At 46.4% G+C, this 22,748-nt stretch overlaps 1 protein-coding gene and 1 long non-coding RNA gene across 5 annotated transcripts in view; one reads left to right on the top strand and one right to left on the bottom strand.

Annotated features, from left to right (window-relative positions):
* The window catches only part of LOC310762276, a 466,366-nt gene that overhangs the window by 355,142 nt on the left and 88,476 nt on the right, over nucleotides 1-22,748 (top strand). The window lies entirely within an intron of this gene.
* On the bottom strand, nucleotides 1,623-22,702 carry LOC310762232 (matrix metalloproteinase-23-like). Of its 4 annotated transcripts, none has more exons than XM_083612939.1 (9): nucleotides 20,411-22,702; nucleotides 19,635-19,762; nucleotides 17,362-17,498; nucleotides 9,393-9,560; nucleotides 8,557-8,721; nucleotides 7,124-7,237; nucleotides 6,819-6,951; nucleotides 3,423-3,660; nucleotides 1,623-2,207 (listed from the first exon to the last, which is right to left on the bottom strand). In XM_083612939.1, the coding sequence occupies exons 1-8, from the start codon at nucleotides 20,561-20,563 to the stop codon at nucleotides 3,444-3,446; spliced, it is 1,215 nt and encodes a 404-aa protein (XP_083469065.1). In that variant the 5' UTR covers nucleotides 20,564-22,702; the 3' UTR covers nucleotides 1,623-2,207; nucleotides 3,423-3,443. The 4 variants fall into 4 exon arrangements, with proteins under 4 accessions (XP_083469065.1, XP_083469063.1, XP_083469064.1 ...); XM_083612937.1 differs by lacking the exon at nucleotides 1,623-2,207 and adding an exon at nucleotides 2,489-2,762; XM_083612938.1 differs by lacking the exon at nucleotides 1,623-2,207 and adding an exon at nucleotides 2,489-2,678.

Here is a 22,748-nt window from a genome sequence, read left to right as displayed (position 1 = left end):
GTTTTTTTATGGACTGTGCCAGTCCTGAACATTTTGGATTTGTGAACATTTATGCTCATTTGCCTTCAGTAGAAAGTAAAAGCTCTGTTGGATGAAGTACAATTGCCTCTGGTCTATTTTTTATCACTCTACTACATGTTTAAGTTTTTTCCTCCTCCAGTGCTGGCACAACAGAAACGCCATGGTGCATCTGCAGCAGCAGAACCGGATGCCTCCATCTGCCCCAGCTGCAACAAAACATGTCTCTCCCATATCGGTCTCTGCAGCCACAGCAGGTGCTGTAACTCTCCAACAGTTTGACTTCACCCCTCCATTGTCTCCCGAGACAGATGGATGCCAACAAAAGCAAAACGTAGAAAAATGCAGAACCACATACAGTGGTACCTCGGGTTACATATGATTCAGGTTACATACATTTCAGGTTACAGACTCCGCTAACCCAGAAATAGTGCTTCAGGTTAAGAACTTTGCTTCAGGATGAGAACCGAAATCGTGCTCCGGCGGCACGGCAGCAGCAGGAGGCCCCATTAGCTAAAGTGGTGCTTCAGGTTAAGAACAGTTTCAGGTTAAGTACAGACCTCCGGAACGAATTAAGTACTTAACCCAAGGTACCACTGTACCCGGTTGGGACCTTTAGAAGAGCAAAACATCCACCGAAATTGAATATTATTTGCAAATTTGTCATTTCCCCAAATTCTTTGCAAAATGTGCTTTCTGATATTTGTTATATATTCATCTTACCTGTTAGCTTGTGGTACTTATTGTTTCACAATAAAATTAATAATAAAGTAAAAAGAAATTACCATATTCTAAAGAGACTCAAAGACTAGCACAGGATGGAAGCAAGCTAGATACCTTTGCACTGAGCTCTTTTTAGCACGGTGATTACTTGAGAAGTTTCCGTTTGCTTCAGATTACAATTGCATCACACAAAGGCTGCTATGTTTGGCATTCCAGGAACTTCTGTATTCAATATAACTTCATCATACCTTGAAGCAATTTAATCTGTCAGGTGCTGCGTCGTGAATGATCTCTAGGAAACATTAGTCAAGCAACAACATGAGGCAAATGCCATACCTCCGCTTATAGAAAGAAGAATATATTCTCATATTTATACCGCACACACTATCAGATGAGTTTGTTTAATGAGTGGGATATATCACTATTTATCTTTATAGTGTTGTACGCTGAAAGAATTTTTTAAAAAGAAATAATGGGAGGAAATATTTTAAAATTAAAAAGAAGATAAAATGTGGGTGGGAAATTCCTTCTAACCGAAAATGTTGAGATTATTGTTATCATTATTTTTATTTATGCAGTGGTACCTGGGTTACATACGCTTCAGGTTACAGACTCTGCTAACCCAGAAATATTACCTCGGGTTAAGAACTTTGCTTCAGGATGAGAACAGAAATCGTGTTTCGACGGTGCAGCAGCAGCAGGAGGCCCCATTAGCTAAAGTGGTGCTTCAGGTTAAGAACAGACCTCCAGAACAAATTAAGTTCTTAACCCGAGGTACCACTGTATCCCATTTCCTGCCCACCCCCATACGGATTCAATGAAGCTTGCTGATAAACTAGAAACAGCTAAAACACAGGGGGAAATCAATCATTAAAAAACAGTTGGACATTAACAGAAGTGTGTGTATGTGCTTTATTAAAACATTACAATAAAAACATCACCATTCCTTAAAGCCCATTCCTTAAAAAACAGTCAGTTCCCAGATCCTGTAAGAACAAATAAGTCTTCATCTGCCAGCTGAAAAAGCCAGTGTAATTTCTCTAGGAACTCAGAAGCTTCCCAAAGCCTATAAATTCCTATGCAAAATGGGGACCTGAGCTGCCTACCTGTTTTTCAAGGACTGGAGGTAAATGACGATTGTCCTCAGGCAATACAGGTGTGAGGCAGCCCAATTTCAGAAGTTGCCATGGACAAGCCCATAGAGAGGGCAAATGAAGATTGGCAGTGTTCATGGGAGGATTCCATAGGGCAAAAGCTGGAGCTCTGCTTGGCATGCAGAAGGCCCCGATTCATGGCATGGGGGGGGGAATGGGGTTGGCATTTACAGCCCAATTCTCCATCAAGGGACTCAGTGTCCCCCAAGTCTGTCAGAGAAACATGAGTGGAGGCAGGAACCAGTAGAAATTCAAAAAGGAAGATCTTTAATTTTCTGTTGCAACAGAGTCCCCTTGCAAGGATGTGAGGACCTGAACAAAGGAGAGTACCGTATTTTTCGCTCTATAGGACACACCAGACCACAAGACGCACCTAGTTTTTGGAGGAGGAAAACAAGAAAAAAAATATTCTGAATGTCAGAAGCCAGAACAGCAAGAGGGATCGCTGCGCAGTGAAAGCAGCAATCCCTCTTGCTGTTCTGCCTTCTGGGATAGCTGCGCAGCCTGCATTCGCTCCATAAGATGCACACACGTTTCCCCTTACTTTTTAGGAGGGGAAAAGTGAGTCTTATAGAGCAAAAAATACGGTAATAACTTTTAAAGGCTTTAGAAATTGCCCAGCCCCTTAGCTAAAGACCACCCAAAAGCATCGTACAAGCATCACAGAAAAAGGCGGTCAACAACAGAAATTTGAGAGTGTAGCTTGTCTCCTGTCTGTCAAGATAATATTTGCTGATTGTCTTTCCTTGCTAGTCTGGTCCATTCCTTTGAAATGGTAAATACCTATTTATAGACAGAAGATGCTCTTTCAGTCGGTCTGCTTTGGCTTTAACAAATACTTGCCAGACCTGTTTCGCAGAGGTTTATCTATTAACAGGATTTAAAGGATTTGTGAGTGAAACAACTATTGGGAAAGGTTTTCCAAAATGAGCCTAGGTGGCTTGAGGATTGCTCTGTGTACTCAAATGAAGAAATTTTTCTCGGGGATAGCACACACATGGAGAACCAGTGGCCTTCCATATGTTGTTGGACTCCCAATTCCCATCTTCCCTGACCATTAGGCAAGCTGGCTGGGGCTGATGGGAATTGGAGCCCAACAACATCAGGCAGACCACAAGTTCCCCACCTCTGCTGCAGGTCTTGGAATAATGTTGGCTTCAACAGGTTTTTTTTAAAGTGGCAAGAGTTGTGAGACTCAGTAGCAGAGAATTTGCTCTGCATGCAGAAGGCCCTAGGTACAATCTTGAGGTGACTCTAACCCTGTCCCCAAATTAGTGGGACAACACACACTCAACTTATTGCCTCTGGATGTGATTAGGTGAAAACCCAGTGGGTTCAGAAGACAAATAACACATCATCCAGGTTCTGTACCAAAATCTGGACATGTTACTCCCCACAGGACCTCCCAAATCAAGATATCTGGCAACAGAGCAGGTGAGTCCAGACCAGAGCCTGCAGTGGCTGACTGATTGATGCCAAGCCAGGTCCATGTGGGTAGTGCCAAGCCAGCTAGGGCTATAAACACACCTCACACAATGCTGCTCCTGTTCATGCTCTCCCCTGGGCGCCCATCGTGGGAGGCAAAGGACTTCTGGGCTTGAGCTTTATCTGCCAGGAATTAACCCGGAGAGTCCTGCTGCCGTGGCGGATCAAACAGGCGTACCTCCCTTCGCTGAACTCAGTGGCGACGACTCGCAGATCCTGGCTGGGCAGCAATTCAAAGCCTGGCAGTGAGTGAGAGAGAGGCTCCCCATCTTTATACCAGCTGGAAGCGGGAAAAGGCAGGAGTCAGAGGGAGGAGACTAGCTCAGCCCCACAATTCACATCCTCACCAAAACCACATCTGTTATGTACTGAGTTGAATAGGATCCAAAATGCAGCAGTCTGATTGGTCCTAGAACAATAGGATCCAGAATGCAGCAGTCTGATTGGTCCTAGAACAATAAGATCCAGAATGCAGCAGTCTGATTGGTCCGCAGGAGCCACCCAATCCAGCTCCAGGTGGAAGTGAATCCGCAACCTGATTGGCCTACAGGAGAATCCCAGAATTAGCCAATCACGTGGGGCCCATTGTGTAAATAATGTATATAAAGCAGACGTTTTGGGGGAACTTCCATTCCTCGCTGAATAAATGAGCTGAATAAAGAGCATGAAATCCATTCTCGACTCCGAGTATATTTCAACATCCATTTGCTCCTCTGCATTTCACATGCTAGTATGGCAAACTTCCCTGCTTCAGGCTAGGGAAATGTGGGATTACCCTCCCATATGTATTCTGTCACCTAACAGTGCCTTGTTTCATTAGGGACTTATCCACATGTGGTAACATTGAGGTCGGGTGCTCACTGCAGTAACTGGTAATTGCGAGTTAAATATTGTCTCCAGTTCTTGTGGGTTGGAGCAAACACTCCACCCTTTAGCTTGTGGCTACTCTCGTTTTCCTACATTGCTGTGTGTACATTGATGAGCAGGCTAACAGCCTCCTGCTCTGGACCTACAAAGTGAGTAACCTTGCCTTATATTAACCAATAACTTATTAAACAATAAGACCTTAACACTTGCCATAAGTGACAGCAAGCAAAGACGAGTTAGCTTAGTTCATGCATAGGCAAACTAAGGCCCGGGGGCCAAATCCGGCCCAATCACCTTCTAAATTCAGCTCGCGGACGGTCTTGGGAATCAGCGTGTTTTTACATGAGTAGAATGTGTGCTTTTATTTCAAATGCAGCTCTAGGTTATTTGTGGGGCATAGGAATTCATTCATTTTTCTTCTCCAAAATATAGTCCAGCCCCCCACAAGGTCTGAGGGACAGTGGACCGGCCCTCTGTTGAAAACGTTTGCTGACCCCTGGCTTAGTTGTTTAGAGTGTGGTGCTGATAACGCCAAGGTTGCAGATTCAATCTTTGTATGGATTCATGTTCCAGCACTGCAGGGGGTTCGACAAGATGATCCTTGGGGTTCCTTACAACTCTTTGATTCTATGAATCCCAACATAAAGTTTGGCAGGGGTGTGAGAGTACCATCAATTTAAATCAGGGGTGGGCAACCAGTGACCCAAGAACCACACGTGGCCATTGACAAAATTCCATGTGGTCCTTGGCCTAATGGAAATGGCAAGTGGGGGGGAGGGGGAGGGGGAAAGGGGATGGCAGAGAGGGGGAAGGGGGTGCCCTGGTCACTTCCTGTCTGGCCTCCTGCACTTTGGGGTTCAGTCCTGCTGCCCTGGGAACAAAGTGTTATAGGAAAAAACTGTTCCTTTTCTCTTATGGGGTATCCAAGAGCCCATATAGAGTCCTTAAGTGGGTTCCCTTTTGGTGGGAGAAAATAACAGAGGCCAACAAGAGAATGTTGAGAAGCAAAGAGGATAGTAAGCCTGAACTTTATTAAACTGTTGCAACAGGGTCCCCACTCAACACACACAGGAGGGAGGAGAGAACCCTGAACACTGGCGTGCAAGCCCTTATATAGACTTTTGAGATTGCTCACCCTGTAGCTCAAGACCACCACCCTCTAAAACATCATACATACATCACAGAAGGAGGCAGTCTACAGCAGAAATCCTGTCTGCCAGGATACCTGATAATGGTCACTGATTGCTTTACCTGGGCAGCCTGGCCATTCTTTTGTGATGGTTAATACTTTTAGTTTTTGAATACAGGTCACAAGCTTACCCTATTCATACACAAATATGCCCTTAAGACAGGATTTGTAAGCAAAAAGACAAAGGGAAGGCTTTCCCCATTTCCTCCCTCCTTGCAGAGAAATATATTGAGGACAATTTGGGAGATACCAATGACAAACTTAGTTGGTCTCTAAGGTGCTACTGGAAGGAATTTTTAAATTTTGTTCTGACTACGCCAGACCAACATGGCTACCTACCTGTAATCAAAATGGTTTGGGAGAGTCAAAATGACTTCAGAATTGCTCTCCTGTACTATTTCAGACACTGTGGTTTATATACTTATGTATGTGCTTGCCTTGTACATTTATGAACGTTTATTTTATATTTGGGACCTTAGAATTCTTATAACAAAAGGTTCCCATGCTTGCTTTAAATGTTTTGGAACATATTTTGGACTGCGCTCTTAGCATGCAGTGAAGGGAGATGTCTCTCCTATATCTTGCCTACCACCCCAACCTCATGCCCACCATATTGTCCCACTGGCCACAGAGAGAAGTTGGGTTAGGGAGGTGGGCAGGTGGCTGGATTGCTGCAGCCTTTTGGGCAGGGTGGGAGAGAAATCACAGGGTTTCTTACTGTGGCGTTTGCCCCTAGGATGCATCAAGGAAAGAGTTAAAAATGGGTGTTATGTGATTGGCCAGTGAGAATGCAAGGGGGGAGTAAAAGATAGAGTGGGAGGTTTTGAAAAGACAGCTGAGGTTTGGGAGTTGGCAGTTGAGGTTTGGGAGTTGGGAGTTGGGAGTTGAGGGTTGAGGGTTGGCAGTTGGGAGTTGAGGCTTGGGTGTTGGAGAAGGAAGAGGGTGGAATACGCAGTGGGTTGGTTGAGTTGTATTGTGAGGGAGTGAGAGGAATTGTTAGGGAGTTAGATAGATAGTTGGGAATAATTCAGTTTGAAGTTGTAGGAACTAAGATTTAAGAAACTGACAAGAGAAAAATAAACCGAAAACATACGCTTATTCCTGCATTTAAAAATAAACTTGATTATTTGTTTATGTTAACAACTGTCTGGACTCCGTGTGTCCCCGTGAGAAGCGGGGTGGTGGCAGCGAAGAAAGCAACCGCAGTGGTGGCACAGGGTCAATAGACCGTGAAACGTCCGGGGGCCCTGTGTGATCGCCACACTTACTTCTCCAGAGCTCTAAAAGAAACATGCACCGCGCTCAGGTCAGGAGGCAAATATTATTTACTGCACTGGCCAGTGTTGCAGAGTCTGCTTGAGAATACACACAGGGGTTCTCACCTGGCTTGCAAGTGCAACCTGGAAGAGTTCAGTCCACAGCGGAAGGTGATGACTTTGCCCTTGGAAATGTATCTGGTGTGAACATGCGACGGCCGAACAGGCAGGGAGGAGGCGGTGGTGGCCGCAGGGTGCTCTGTAAGAAAGAGACAGACATGACTGTTGCTATTTTGGGGTGGGATTCAAATTCAGGTTACGTAATTGAAGCTGATTTGGAGCTCTTGCACAACAAACTCTCACTCCCCCCCCTTCAAAAAAATCAGAGAGCCCACTGCAGAGCAAGAGCAGCAAGGAGCTCCCGGTCTCACCAAAGCAGGCATTACAGATCCTGGGGCAGTGCTTCTTCATGAAGGCTCGCCGTCGGTGTGTGCAGAAGCCTTTTTTGGCCCACAGCTGGCACTGCCTCTTCTCATCCACACAGCCTGCAAAATGAGGAGGGGGGGATCACACATAAAGCAGCTGTGTCTATACCTTGGTTGAAATAGATCTGGCTTCAGGGAGCAGAGGCGGTTTCAAGTTGAATTAAAATATATGAAGCTGAATATATATATGTGTATATACATGTGTGTGTGTGTGTGTATGTATGAGCTGAATTAAAATATATGAAGAAATTCATTTCTGTCAATTCTGGCTTAAATAGTGATCACAGTTTTCCATCTCACTACAAATGTTGATTAACTCGCAGTTCTTAATTTTGCACACATTTAAACTTTGATGAAATCCTTACATTTCATTTTCACTTGCCTTCACTGTTTGAGTTGTTTTTCTCTACACCTGTGTGTATATAAAACCTGCCAGCTTAAGATAAGAAAATGAACCCTGCTTGATCAGACCAAAGGCCCATCAAGTCCTCCTGCATCCTGTTCTCACAGTGGCCAACCAGATGTCTCAATGCAAAAAACCTGAGCGCAACAACTCCTGACTTGAGATATCCAGCAACGGGTACTCAGAGCCTCTGACAGTGGAGAGAGAATGTAGCCATCCTGGATTGGATGAGGTGGGCTACTGTCTATAAAACCATAAAAAACCTGTTTGGCTGTAAGGTGCCACAATATTTTTTGCTACAGCAGACTAGCATGACTGCTCCTCTGTGGTCATCCAAACTCACAAGAGCCGTCTTTTAGCTCTGGCCCAACAGGAGTTGTAGACATACTATTCAAAGCCTTCTTGAACCTAGTCCAAAACAGGCCATCAACCTGCTCAAGCCAGCTGGAGAGGCATTGCCCCTTCCTGCCTCAACTGGAGCTGAAAGTCAGTCTCAGATTAAGGGCTGAGAGGGATGAAACAAGTTTGCATTTGGGCAGAAATCAAAACTGGAGTTTGGAGGTAGGCTGGGAAAGTTTGCTAAAAGGATTCTGATAACAGAAACAGCTGCATAAGACTGTGAGATGGATTGCTGACTCCCTCTGCCTCTGGCCTACAGCTGCCTGCATGTACAATTTAACAAATCCACTACAGAGCTAATCTAGGAAGGTTATATTATTACCACCAATAACAGCTGTTGTGAATTGTCCCTGTGCTTATCCTACATATTGTATAGGATACATATTGTGAAACCAGGGGCAGCCCATCCTGTTTCAGCACCCGAGAAAAGGTGAGGCATGAGCAAAGGAGTGACAATCTCCGCACAGGACAGTTGCCCCGTAGCAGTGCAGGTGCTCCCAAGCTGAACAGGGAAGTCTACTGGTACCAGATGTTGGAGCTTACTGGTTTGGAACCGCCTGCCAGGTGTGCTCCTCACCGTACAGCCGCTGTATGGCCCAGACGTCATCCTGGCCAATGCGCCACGTCCTACTGTAGGTGGCGTTGGGGTGCATGAGGGCACGGGCGTCCCGGGAGTGCCAGAGCCCCAGGGCATGGCCGATCTCGTGAGCTGCTACTTGTACCAGGTCATTCAGCCAGACGCCTGCCAAAGAGAGAAGGCAAGAGAAAAAGAAGAAGAGGACCGGAATTCCTCTGCCACCATTGCCTGGCATCTCTGCAGGCCAGCTCCAAAGAGAAGCCCACACAGAAAGTTATAGGAACCTCTGGAACAACATCCCACCAGTCTCACTCTCTTCTGAGAGTGATGGAGAACCTCTAGGCTTCCAAATGTGTTTATTGGAAAGCATTGATATACCACTTAATATTTCAAAATAGTGGTGTTGTTAGGCTCCAGCCCTCAACCCTCTCCTCAACAGATCTGCATGGGGGCAGCGGGTGGGCTGCGTATCTGAGTGTCTGTGCAAGAGCCAGTGGCCACATTCACTGCTGGATGCAGCCCCTGGAGAGTTGACATGGGGTGAATGTGGCCCCTGCTTTGTACAGCAAGGTGCATTCAAGCCACGCTAAAGTCAAGTGTTTCTACACACAGAGACTCCTTCCATTCAGATAAGTCAGAGGCAATATCACAGTTCAGATAGGCAAAGACATTTGAGGCACATGCAGAGTTGTGGTCTGCAGAGAGGGGGCGTGGCCTCCTCTCCAAGGGCCAGCTAGAGAGGCCCTGGGGCCACATGTGGCTCCCCACCCCATAGCAAAAACCATCCACTCTCTTGCCCTCACCAAAACGTGTAGACGCTACTTTGTGCATGGTACCTTGCTTCCAGCTGAAGCGGGAGCGTCCCAGAATCCAAAATTCATGATTGTCGAAGTGGATCTCACCGCGGGGAGGGAGGAAGGCATGGGCCAGCTCCCCATTGAGCCCATCGAAGCAAGGGTGCAGCGGGGAGAACCAGCAGTCGGTGTGGTTGAACGTGTAGAAACCTGCTTGGCGGCAGCCAAGAAGACAGAGGGCTTGGTTATTGCCAGCATTTGCTCCCATAACGCAGTGCACAAAGTTTCCGTCATTTATCCCAACAATCCAGCAAGGTAAGATAAGGAGAGAGAGAGAGAGAGAGAGAGAGAGAGAGAGAGAGAGAGAGAACCTGGCAGAGGATTTGCCAACCTGGTGTTCTAGACAGCAGCTCCCAGCAGTCCTAGGCCAATGTAATGTTGTTGTTTAGTCGTTTAGTCGTGTCTGCCTCTTCGTGACCCCCTGGACCAGAGCACGCCAGGCACTTCTGTCCTCCACTGCCTCCCGCAGTTTCTTCAAACTCATGCTGGTAGCTTTGAGAACACTGCCCAACCTTCTCATCCTCTGTCGTCCCCTTCTCCTTGTGCCCTCCATCTTTCCCAACATCAGGGTCTTTTCCAGGGAGTCTTCTCTTCTCAGGAGGTGGCCAAAGTATTGCAGTCTCAGCTTCAGGATCTGTCCTTCCAGTGAACACTCAGGGCTGATTTCCTTAACAATGGAGAGGTTTGATCTTCTTGCAGTCCATGGGACTCTCAAGAGTCTCCTCCAGCACCATAATTCAAAAGCATCAATTTTACGGCAGTCAGCCTTCTTTATGGCCCAGCTCTCAGTTCCATACATCACTACTGGGAAAGCCATAGCTTTAACTATACAGACCTTTGTTGGCAAGGTGATGTCTCTGCTTTTTAAGATGTTGTCTAGGTTTGTCATTGCTTTTCTCCCAAGAAGCAGGCATCTTTTAATTTCGTGACTGCTGTCACCATCTGCAGTGATCAGGCCAATCTAATACCATCCAGTAAACTGCAGAGGTGAAGACTCGAACCCATAGATTCAAGTTACAAGAAAGGAGATTCCAACTAAACATGGGGTAAGCCAGAAAACAGCTTATCTCCTGAGTTTACGCTAATAAGACTTAGAAACGAGAGGAGTTAGGAGTCCAACACTGTTTACTGCAAAGCAATAGGTTACAATGGGATAGCTCCGCTAAGAGTGCAATCCCGCCCAATGGTTCAGGCAGTGGTATTTATAAAGTTTCAAACAAAGCACTTCAATTTCCACCAATCATATACATCATTACCTCATTTAAGTTGTTAGACTAATCATATGCATAAGCACTGGCTGTTTCTGATGACTAAACTCTGATTCCCACTGTGTTCTGCTATGACCCTGCATGAATACATTGTGTTAGTGTGCATGTTGGGAACCTGTGTTACGTGTAGCCATTTGCATCATGTAACAACTTATGTTCTAGCTTTATGCTGTATCTTTGTGATTCACAAATTAGCTGTATTTCTGTCCCAATTTGGGGAGGGGGCAACTTGCAGAATCAGCAGTTTCTTAAAGTAACAGGCTACCATAACTTCTCTATTAAAAGCATACTCAAGGATTTACAGGGGTACACATTATTGCATTGATTGTGGCCCTTTGGGCCACTGCCACAAACATAGAATTTGTAGAGTAGGAAGGGACCACAAGAGCATCGCAGGAGGTTGGACTACATGATTCTCCCACAGCCCACTGCCAAATCTCTGTTCATCAGTTGAGAGCCCTTGGTGGAAGAGACCAAATTTGCTCAGTCAGTCAGATTTTGCTTGGACTTGAGTTAGTTGTGAGTCTGCGATTGGTATCGTGGAATCCAACAGGTGGTGTTCAACTAACTTTTACTCAGAGTAGACCCACTGAAATTAACAACCATGTCTAAGATTGAGGCATTATTTCCAATGAGTCTACTCAGAGTAAAATGCAGTTGATTACCACCCAAGGTGTGTGAACATCTGAAGAGGACTTGGCCGACTTCTGTAACTTTTTCCTTTTCCTTCATGCCGAAATCCTATCCATTTGATATAAGCTTTAACAGGTATTGTGTCATGTCTTCCGACATCTGCATTGTAAACTGCATTGCAATGCATTTGGTGTGGGAAGTCTTCTCTCTGGTCCAGCAGAAGTTCGTTTAACTGTCACTTGGGGCCTTAACTGACAGTTGGTGTCAGAATTCTCATTATGCAAAACAAGGTTTGAAGGGACTCATATTTCGATTGGTGGGTGCAGGTTTTGAATTTTCAGTTAGACAGTGTGATTGGCTGGGGCTGGACTAAGAGGGGCCAGAAGAATGGTATATATAGCCAGGAGCTGGGGAGAAAGGAGTTAGTTAGCTGGAGTCAGCCAGAAGAAAACAGCAGAGAATCAAAGGAAGCAGAGGAAGACCTGAGAGGCAGGTGGAGTGCCTTAGTGGCAGAAGACTTAGAATCATAGAATTGTAGAGTGAGACAGGGGTTCTCCAAGGTCCATCTAGTCCAACCCCTTTCAATGCAGGAATCTTTTGCCTAATGTGGGGCTCAAACTCAGGACCCTGAGATTAAGAGTCTCGTGTTCTGCCAGATGAGCTATGGAGCTGCGTCATGAGGCTGAAGAGACGGTGGGGGTACCTGTCTGCAGCACTTGAGGGGAGGCGTGAGAAGCAGCGTGGGACGTCAGCCTCTGGTGACTGGTAGGAAGAGGACCAGAGGGAAGACTTCCAGGGCAGGGCAGCAAAGCAAACCTGAGCTTCAATAGGTCAGTAAACACTTGGGAAAGGAGCTTTCCAGCGGAGGGCTCCGTTATCCCGCTGGTGAGGTTTAACCAGGGGGTGGAGATATTAAAGTGGTAATTTGGCTAAAGGGTTTTTAATAGGGGGGATGAACTGCTTCCTTCAAGCTGTCCTGGGACAATAAGAAATTGCCATTTCAAGTGATAGTTACAAGTTTTTACGATTACGATATCTTTATTGTCATTGTCCCTTGTGGAACAATGAAATTGAAAAACTACATAAAACTACATAAAACTACCACAAAACTACATAAAACTACATAAAAACTACATAAAACATTCAAAAACCCCTAAAAACTCTAAAACCCCATTTTAAAATACACTATACTACAGAGACCCCTTATGCTGCGTTTAGAACCAGAATTGCATTAGCGTAGAAACTGTTCCTCAGGCGGCTAGTCCTGGCCTTTTTAACCCTATACCTTCTTGGGTTGACTCATCCAAAGAGCCAGTGCTATTTTAAATGGACCAGATAAGCTTGGGCACAGAATAATCTTGTAATAAATAAATGCAAGTGTTTCATTTATTCAATTTATTTATTCAAATACCTTTGTTAAATATTGTATCTGTACCTGACTGGTTTAATATTACTCCTGTCCCTCACAGCTGCCAGGTTACTGGGGGAATAAGTTTGACTGAACGGTGGGGGCAGAACCAGTTTAAGAGAACCACAGAGGTAGGTGTTAGGTTTTGTTTTTGTGGGGTAAGAGAATGCCCTGCTTCCCTGTTCTGCAGACCAGGAGCCAAGCAAATATGAGACATTCAGAAATCTCCTTTTATTGAAGATTTCTGGACTGAATGTTTGCCCACACAAAAACAATTCCATTCCACCTGGCAAGCTAGCATGTCAGGCAGAAAAGCCATCTCCTTGAGATTATTTATTTTCTGTGTGCTGGAACTTTTTCTGGAGGAGCGTTCAGTCCTGTGACCCCCCCCCCAACCAGCAAACTGAAGTGGTACAGGCCAGAATCAGGTTTCCCTGCCTCACTGAGAACTAAGCCATAATTTAGGGGTCTCTGGGAGAAATTTTAGAACTATAGAATCGGAATGCAGGAAGAGAGAGAAGAAAGCAGCAGAAAGAACAAAAATGGTGCTTTCATATCCATTAACACCAGAGCCTTTTCTCCTTTTAGTTTTGAGGCTCTGAATAAGGGTCTAACAACACGTGGGGTGTATGTGTGTTGCAAATAAATTTCTCCAGCCTCCCTACTAGTGATTGGCAAAAGTGCAAGAAGCAGAGTCTAAATGAATACAGATGTGGTCTTTATCTTAGAGTAGGGGGTGTTCCAACATGGTCCATGCAGAGGCCATTCTTGATGCCCTCGGGGGTTCCCCTCCCCTGCTGAAATTAGGATTATTTTGTTTATTTATTAAATTTACACATCGCCCTTCATCAACCACCCCTTAGGGCAGCTCACAGAATTGAAAGAAGCATTGTATTGTAGTCAAGAGAATAGGTTCTGAGCCCCTGTCCTATGACCCGGGTGCCTTGATGCAACAGAAAATATCTGAGAAAAGGTGTGAATCCCACAATCATAGATGGGACAAAGATGTAGCATCACCAGACTCTCAACCAGGGGTAGCCAACGTTATGTATCAGACTCCCATCGGCTTCAGCCAGCATGACCAGTGGCCAGTGGCCATGGGAATGGTTGCCCACAACATCTGGAAGGCAACATGTTGGCAACCTCTACAAACCATTTCGTTAAACTAAAGCAGGGCTAGGAGTCCCCAACTTATTTTATGTCGGATATTTGTCGCTTACCAAATCTCCCTTCAGAAACACAAGACACAAGTCGTTCTCCTACAGCCCCTCTGTTTAAGTAACAATCACCCATTTAGACCAACATTTTCTCTTGTTCTCCCCCACACTCCTGCATCCAGGCGAAATAAATCCCACTCCTGCTGCTTCTCTCCATGTGTCTTCCATTCCCTCTGCTGCCTTTTTCATCTCTGCTGAGCTCCTTTGAACTTTCTCCAACTAGCCCAGATGTAATAAATCTGCCAGGGGAAGTCTCTCTTCCGCTCTTTGGGTTACGCCAGAAGCAGTTTGGAAGAGATGTTAAAACAGTAGCAAAAGGGAGGGGAAGGAGGTAGAGAAGCATCAGGGGTGGACTTTGGTCTTTCAAATTTCAGCGGTGCCCTGTGCAAGGTCAAAATTTGGTCGTCGTGTCGTCCCCCGCCCCCCGCCTTCCATTCTGCACACGCCTTGTGTCTTAGTTGCAAGGCCCTGTGACACTTCCCTCAGCTCTACGCCCAGGGCAGGGGAACCAGTTGTGCTGAGCTAAATCCACATCTGGGAGCACAAGGCAGATCAACCCACGGCATCTGGGCACCATCACAGGCACTTTCTTTTTTTTTTTTAATAGTATTTATTACTTTTAAAACTTACAAGAAAAAAGAAGAAAAAAGACAAGAAAGAAAAAAAACAAAAAAGAGAAAAGATAACAATACAATACAATATATAAACAATACAAAACGCAACCTTAACACATTAAACTAAACAAAGCAAGACAACAACAATTTAAAAACATACATCATGCCATTTCAATACTCTATCTTTCATTCCCTTGTTTCATCGACCTCCTCTCACCTCCCTTTTTGTATTCCACTTCTGTTAATTGTTTCAGCAATTCCTTTCCATTTTTCTCTATTTTTTGTCATATAAATATCTTAACATATTTTTAACCTTATTTTCCATTAATGCTAAAATACTTATTTATGCTTAACTCCTTATAACATTTCTACTAAAGCCATAAAATTTCATTCCAACATTTTTCTAACACTCATTAATTTTACAGTATTTCTATATATAAACTTTAAACTTTTCCAATCTTCTTCCACCATCTCTTCTCCCTGGTCTCGGATTCTGCCAGTCCTTTCCGTCAATTCCATATAGTTCATCAACCTGGAGATCTTCTATCCGAGGCTCTTAACTCTTTTCCAAGTCCCTTCTGCAGGTCTTCTTCATATTCTTTGATGCTGAAAAGCAGATCTCGAGGAGACTCCAACCTAGCAATGCTTTTATTCCTTCTTGACAGGGCAGCCAACTTTCCATAGTTAAAACTAAGGTCCATATAATATTTCAGGGCATGTTTCAAAATTCCTCCAAATCCAAAGGCCCCCACAACTCCAATCACCTCCTGACCCAAATCCAGGTCCCAACGGTCAGTAAATCCCTGTGTTAAAGGATCTATCCAACTTTCCTTCTCCAGTCCAAGCAGGGCTCCGATCCTCAAAATCTGACTTTTTCTAAATTCAATCATAAAAGGGCTCGACTTATAGTCCTCAATTTGCCTCTGTAGGGCTGGGGGCCCCACTTGTATTACTTTAGGTTCAACAACAACTTTCTCCTTCATCTTCTCCCCAATTTGTCCTGTCGAAGTAGATTCCTGTGTCGAATCCTGAATAATTTCTGTATTAATGTTCACTTTTTGTCCCAAGTTATCAATTTTAGTAGTCATAACATCCATCCTCTTGTGGAGCTGTTCCAGTGAATAGCTTATCTTACAAAATGCAGTCACTAGGGCTTCTTCTGTCGACATTCTTAAATAGTCCAAGGTCAATCTCTGATTCTCACAGTTTCTTATCTTGCAGCTGGAGATTCCCCAGCTCCACTCTTGTAACAATTTCAAAAGCTCCCTCTAGAGGGAAACAGTCTCCACTTGTATCAATCCTTTCAAGCACAGTTTAAGCAATAAAATTAGTTTCAATTTTCAGTTACTTTTCCTCCTTTTTAAACGCAGAAGAGGACAATGGAAACAATATATTTCTCTTATTTAGCTAGCTGTCAACATACGTTCTGTTCACAGTCAATGAACTCTCCCAAGACGTCAATCTTCCTGGCAGCCCGTTTCCAGGTTCAGAGCGGTGGTAATTTGATTTTCATCACTCTCTCCTGCAGGGTGACTAGGTCCACAATTTCCCCCCTCTTCCCCTGCTTCCAAGGGGGGGGTTAATGATTTTAACCGATGGAAATTTAATCCTTTACGAAAGGCTTTCCAAGACTTTAGCTTACAGCGCCTTTGCTTCAATCTATTTACAAAAGAGGAAGGCGGACTTCCTGTTTGAAACCTTCCTGTTTCGGTGCCAAATTAAAATGTTTAAAGATCCAATTTTCCGTTCTACTCACGGGTAGTTATTTAAAGTCCAATTGTCCACAGGAAAAAGTCAGCGCTCTCCGGCAACAGCAATGCGGCTTCACTCCGTGAAAGAAGCAGTCAATTCGAAGCATCGCGCCACTCACCCCACGTCGCTCCGGATCCCCGAAACCGGATTTCCCCATGAGTAGGGGAGGCGCAAAAGGTGCCAGCCGAATCCCAGGTCCACAGGCTTCTCCTGCCTGTGGTTTTTAGTGGGTCTCCGCCTTCGCCGTGGCGGCCAGACCCTAATTTCCACGGAGCGGATCCTCCCGATCAAAGGAATTCCGCCATTACCGGAGGCGCTAACCCGGAAGTCCTCCATCACAGGCACTTTCTAATATTTCCAGGGCAGTCCCAACCTTGAGCGTTTTCACATATGGAATAAAAATCAAAATGGCACCACTACAGTCACATATGTGATATACAGAAATAGATCTTGGAGACAAGAAGATCACAACCCCTTCTAAGATATACCTGCCCTATCAAAGGCAGTAAGGCTCTGAATGCCAGTTGCTCTCAGGTCCTGCCTGGGGACTTCACATAGGCATCAGCCCAGATAGCTCACTTGGTTACAGCGTGGTGCCGATAATGCCAAGGTTGCAGGTTTGATCCATGTATGGGACAGCTGCATATTCCTGCATTACCGGGGGTTGGACTAGATGATCCTCAGGGTCCCCCCTCCAACTCTACAGTTCTGTGATTTCTATGAGCAATTCAGCCACTGCAAGAGCAGGGATGCTGAACTAGATGGGCCTTTGTCTTGATGCAACAGCTGGGAGCGCCCGAGGTTCTTACCTGCTCTTCAAAACCATTTCTGGAAGCAACAGCTTCACTTTCCACTTGGAATATGAAAAGCGACTAGGAAACTGCTCTCTACAGTGACAGAGGAGCTGGTGGGGAAATGACTGACAGTAAGGGAATGGGGTGATGGGCAGAATTAGAGGAGTGGCCCCTCCAGACTGGTGTGCAATGGCAGGTGCCTTGGGCAACATATTCCTGACACAGTAATATTGCATTAGGGATGGGTTCATTATACAGCTCCTACCTATAGTGATGTCTGCCAGCTGGGTAGGGGCCAAGCGCCGGAAGCTGAGGGGAGAAACATCACTCCACATGCGAAAGGCGCTCGCTATGGCTCGCTCGGTGTCCACCTTGTTGAGGGTGCTGGGGAACTGTACAATCCTGCAGCCAGAAAGAGGTAGAGAAAGCAAGCCAGGGGAAAAGCATAACCAGGAACATTATGAGCAGCGGAAGACTGGGGTGATTTCAAACTATTGTGCTGGCAGGTTCTTCCACAGGGGGTGCTGTAGGGAGGATACAATCCTCAAATGGTCAATCTAGCCAGTATTTTTTTGGTGATGCTACTCACCTCTCTTTCTCTCTCTTTCGTGATGGCAACCTCAGAACTTTCATTGAAATATGAATACTGTCACGTTACCACCACCCCACAAGCAAAAAAGAGTCTAGCCATACATACCAGTGGCAAAATCCACAGGGAGGGTGCCACTACCAAGAAGGCCTCTGCCTGGTTCCCTGTAACCTCATTTTTCGCAGTGAGGGAACCACCAGAAGGCCCTTGGAGGTGGACCTCAGTGTCTGGGTTGAACAATTGGAGTGGAGATACTCCTTCAGGTATACTGGGCCGAGGCCATTTAGGGCTTTAAATGTCAGCACCAACACTTTGAATTGTGCTCAGAAACGCACTGGGTAAGCCATTGAAATCCTTTAGGGTCGGTGTTATATGGTCCCAGCAGCCACTCCCAGTCACCAGTCTAGCTACCGCATTCTGGATTAGTTGTAGTTTCCGGGTCACCTTCAAAGCTAGCCCCATGTAGAGCGCATTGCAGTAGTCCAAGCGAGAGATAACCAGAGCATGCACCACTCTGGCAAGACAGTCCACGGGCAGGGAGGGTCTCATCCTGCGTACCAGATGGAGCTGGTAAACAGCTGCCCTGGACACAGAATTGACCTGCTCCTCCATGGACAGCTGTGAGTCTAAAATGACTCCCAGGCTGCGCACCTGGTCCTTCAGGGGCACAGTTACCCCATTCAGGACCAGGGAATCCTCCACACCTGCCCATCTCCTGTCCCCCAAAAACAGTACTTCTGTCTTGTCGGGATTCAACCTGAATCTGTTAGCCGCCATCCATCCTCCAATCGCCTCCAGACACTCACACAGGACCTTCACCGCCTTCACTGGTCCTGATTTAAAAGAGAGGTAGAGCTGGGTATCATCCGCATACTGATGAACACCCCGCCCAAACCCCCTGATGATCTCTCCCAGCAGTTTCATAGATGTTAAAAAGCATGGAGGAGAGGATGGAGCTCTGAGGCACCCCACAAGTGAGCGCCCAAGGGTCTGAACACTCATCCCCCAACACCGCTTTCTGGACATGGCCCAGGAGGAAGGAACAGAACCACTGTATGACAGTGCCCCCAGCTCCCAACTCCTCTGGACGGTCCAGAAGGATGTCATGGTCAATGGTATCAAAGGCCGCTGAGAGATCCAACAGAACTAGGAAACAGCTTTCACCTTGGTCTCTGGCCCACCAGAGATCATCAAACAGCGCAACCAAGGCAGTTTCAGTCATATGATGAGGCCTGAATCCCAACTGGAAGAGATCCAAGTGGTCCGCATCCTCCAAGTGTGTCTGAAGTTGTTCAGCAACCATCCACTCAATCACCTTGCCCAAGAATGGAAGATTTAAGACAGGGCAATAGTTGGCCATATTGGCCAGGTGCAGCTTCTTTAAGCAGGTCTGGGAAGACTCCCTCACAGAGGGAGACATTCGCCAAACCATGGAGCCCATCACCCAGCCCTTCCTGGCTCACTTTTTTTCCCCTCGCACTCTGGCACAAAAAAAATCCACTTTTAAAAAATTGAATTTTTGCAGTTAGGAAAGTGATGGAGAAATGGAATAAAAGAGGTGAAATAGTTTGATGATAAGATGCATAACTGCTGCAAAAACAAATCACAACAAATGTTCATTGTCATTTAACTTCCCTGAAAACCAATCAGAACAAATGCTTAGTGAACAGCGGACAACATTAAACCCCCATGGATGCTTTGCACAAGCAAATCAGGATGAATGCTCAAAAAACAGATTGTCTGGAGGACCTCCCATGAGGTAACATGCACACCCACCGGGAGGTAGTCCAGTTGTCAAGCAGAGATGGAAAGCATCAAATCTAGTAGTACAGAGCAACACAACAGCTCCAAAAAAAATTCTTAAAACAATAAGTTGCCCTGTGACACTGTATTTACTAAGCCTGCAATAACCAGGCTATTGGTTCCCCACCCCAAATAAACATGCTCACTTGTAGGTCAGATTCACGTGGTCCCATTTGTAGCCTAGAGGGTTGATTGCATAGCGCCTCCTTCTGGTCAAGCCTTTGTTGGGTTGCCAAGTAGCAGAAGCCACAACAGATTGGGCTGCTTCGTCCCCCTGTAAAAAAGCAAGGGCAGGGGAGGCCATTCCGCAAATCTTTTGAGCCATTCCAGCTGAAAGCCCCATTCTAGTCTTAAACTTGGAGGATCCCATGTTCTCCCCCCCACACACACACAAACACACTCTCACACACACATGCCACTCCCCTTAACCTCAAGCTATGCAAATGCTAGTCTTCCTGGCTGGCTGCCATGTGGAGAAATTCCTCACCCACCTTTTGGGAGCCTCCAGCAAATTGAGGCTGTCAAGGAAAAGGGGTTTGTGAGAAGCTGCCAGGGAGAGGGGGAGGGAGGTGTGCGTGGAAGAAGGAATTTGAAGCTGCAGCCCTGTGCACACTCACCTGGGAGTAAGCCTCACGGAACTCAGTGAGACTTCCTTCTGAGTCGCAGGCATGCCCAGGATTGCCCTGCAAAGGTCTTACCTTTGACCAATCCCTTTTGCAACCTCTCCTCCCTCCACCATGAACTTGAACGGAACTGGTATTGTTTAATTTGCATCCCCTTTCCAGGGACAAATGTTTCCTCTCTGTTGAAAGCTGCTCCCATCTAACAGTGAAGAGACCCCCCTCTAAATTCCTCCCCCCCTCAATTCCTGCCAACCACATTCCATCAGCTTCCCTTGCCAGGCACAGCCCCCCCAACTCACCTCTGCCTCCACATCTTGCAGAATCCAAGGAGCTGCAGGAAGCAGAACGAATACAACTGCTGCTCCAGCGGCTACTGCTGCTGCCCAGCCCCACTTTGACATTTTGGGGCACACAGGGGGCCTCGGAGCTGAAGGAAGTCCAGGACTCTGCATGGAGGCCAGTCCTGCCAACGTCCTGGGCCTCTAGGATTCGCCCATCGCTGCTGCCTACCCCATGAAGATGTGCAGCTTTGCAAAAAGGAGCCCCGCTGCTGCCGCAAGACGGCCAGCCCCCAGCCTCGCCAGATTGGATCCATCTGTCCAAAATATACAGGAACAAAAGCAGGCGCCTGCTGGAACTTCCAGATGCAGACTCCCATCTCTTCCCTACGATCGAGAGAACCACTGACATCACAGTTCCTCGGCACCGCAACCACAAGGCGCAACGAATGTATGAAATTACACAGGAAGTTGCCACCCAGCCCAGGAGTGTTTGCTCGGACTGGTGATGGCTCTCTGTGGTTGCAGACAGGGAATCTTTGCCAGCCCTGCCTTGAGATGTTGGGGGTTGACCCTGGGGCCTTCTGCATGCCAAGCAGATGCTCAACCACCAGGCTGGGGCCACCCCGCAGTTTGCCACAGCTGGTGTGGTGACAGCCACTGATGTATTTGTTCTTTCCTTGATAGATTCAGGCAAATTCAGAGAGGATGAGCCTACCTGCAAAAGCCATTTGGAACCTCTGCAGCAGACAAGGTGCTTTTGAATACCAGTTGTCAGGAACAAAACAACAGAAAGCTGTTGGCTGTGTTAGCTGAACTTGTGAGATTCATCATGTGGCAGGTTGCAGAACTTGACAAACCTTCTGGCGGACCAAGCATAGAACTCTTTATTGCCTCCCTACAGCCTTAAAGCTGCCAGCCTTTCTCATCTGTTGCTGCAATATTTTTGGTGCTGAAACACAGGAAGAGGGATGAAGAGGAGAAAGCTGTACAGCAAGGTCAGAAAGGGGGAAAGGGTTTATTATATTTTGACTATTTTGTTGGAAGCTGCCCAGAGTAGCTGGGGAAGCCCAGCCATGTGGGCAGAGTATAAATAATAAATTATTATTACTACTACTACTGAGGCTTTGGAAGGGTTAAGGTGCAAGAGGGCTGGAACATGAGCACCGCCGAAAAAAGTGTTTGCAAAAAAGCAGAACATTCAATATCCAAAACTGAAGTAGATGTAACTCAGCTTACAGCCTTAATTCTGTTTTGCTTCTGAATTAAGTGTTTTGGTCACCATCCTTCATGCAAAGAGTACATCTTACCCCACCCTCCCAGGCATGAGAAGCATCTTGTCCTGCAGCCCTGGTGATGCCCTCCTTAATCTTACCTGCTGCTGTTTCTGTCTGATGGGAAAGGGCGAGACTGGCAAGGCCTATCCACACATCCATGTTGCCAGGTCTTCACCACTGGCAGTGCTCCCACTGTCACAAGACTCTCCCTTTCCAGACGTAGGTCTGGGGCTAAACCAAATGGAGTTACTGTTGGAAGACCCAGCAGTAGAGATTCAAGCATGCCAAAGAAAACATTAGAAGGGGAGGGAGAAGCAACTGTAAGCAGTTAGCAAGTATCGACACTGCTGCGATCAGGACAGAAGGGGGCGCTGTCCTCCAGCAAACCTCAGTGGCGTGGAAGGAAAGGATTGTAGAGCTTAGTGTTAAGCTTGCAGAAGATCTCAATTGCATTGCAAGGCACCTCTAGGCAGGACTGGAAAGATTCCCAACTGAAAACTCAGAAAGCCGCACTGCCAGTCAGTGTAGACGACACTGACAGATGGATGAATTCCCTGGTGCACTACAGGGCAGCGTCCCATGTTCACATTTTTGGCCTGTGCAAGCACTTGCCACATGCAGACATCCTCAGGGCCTCTGTGTGGGCTGCAGTTGCAAGCAGAGTACCCAGCCAGCAGCTTTTGGAGAGTGCAGCATATTCTTGGTGCAGCCCCTCTTGCTCAGCAAAGGCCTGCCGTTTCCTACTCCGAATTTGCACACTGCCTCTTACTGTCCCAGAATAGCTGCCCAGGCCAGAATCAACACTACAGACAAGCGAAGACTTGTGCTGCTTTGGCCTGCATGCAAAACTCTGGTTCCAATCTGCACTGAGATGGGGAGGGCATTATTTGCTATTTTTTCAAGCTCCTCTCGTTTCCTGCACTGTTTTAACCCCAACTCCTCTTCTTCCAGGCTCCTATGTAACTGAGAACTCATCATGGTGTAGTTAGGACCAGACCTAAAATATAGGAGCCATGGAGGAGCTGTGATAAATTGACATGTTCTGTTTTTTTAAGGAAGGAAGGAGTCCCATCTCCATCTGG

The sequence above is a fragment of the Podarcis filfolensis genome (assembly GCF_964270895.1).
Source record: "Podarcis filfolensis genome assembly, chromosome: 5".
In the NCBI taxonomy this organism is placed as follows: domain Eukaryota; kingdom Metazoa; phylum Chordata; class Lepidosauria; order Squamata; family Lacertidae; genus Podarcis; species Podarcis filfolensis.
The sequence above is the reverse complement of the archived record's forward strand: the minus strand, read 5'-3'. Positions and strand labels throughout refer to the sequence as shown.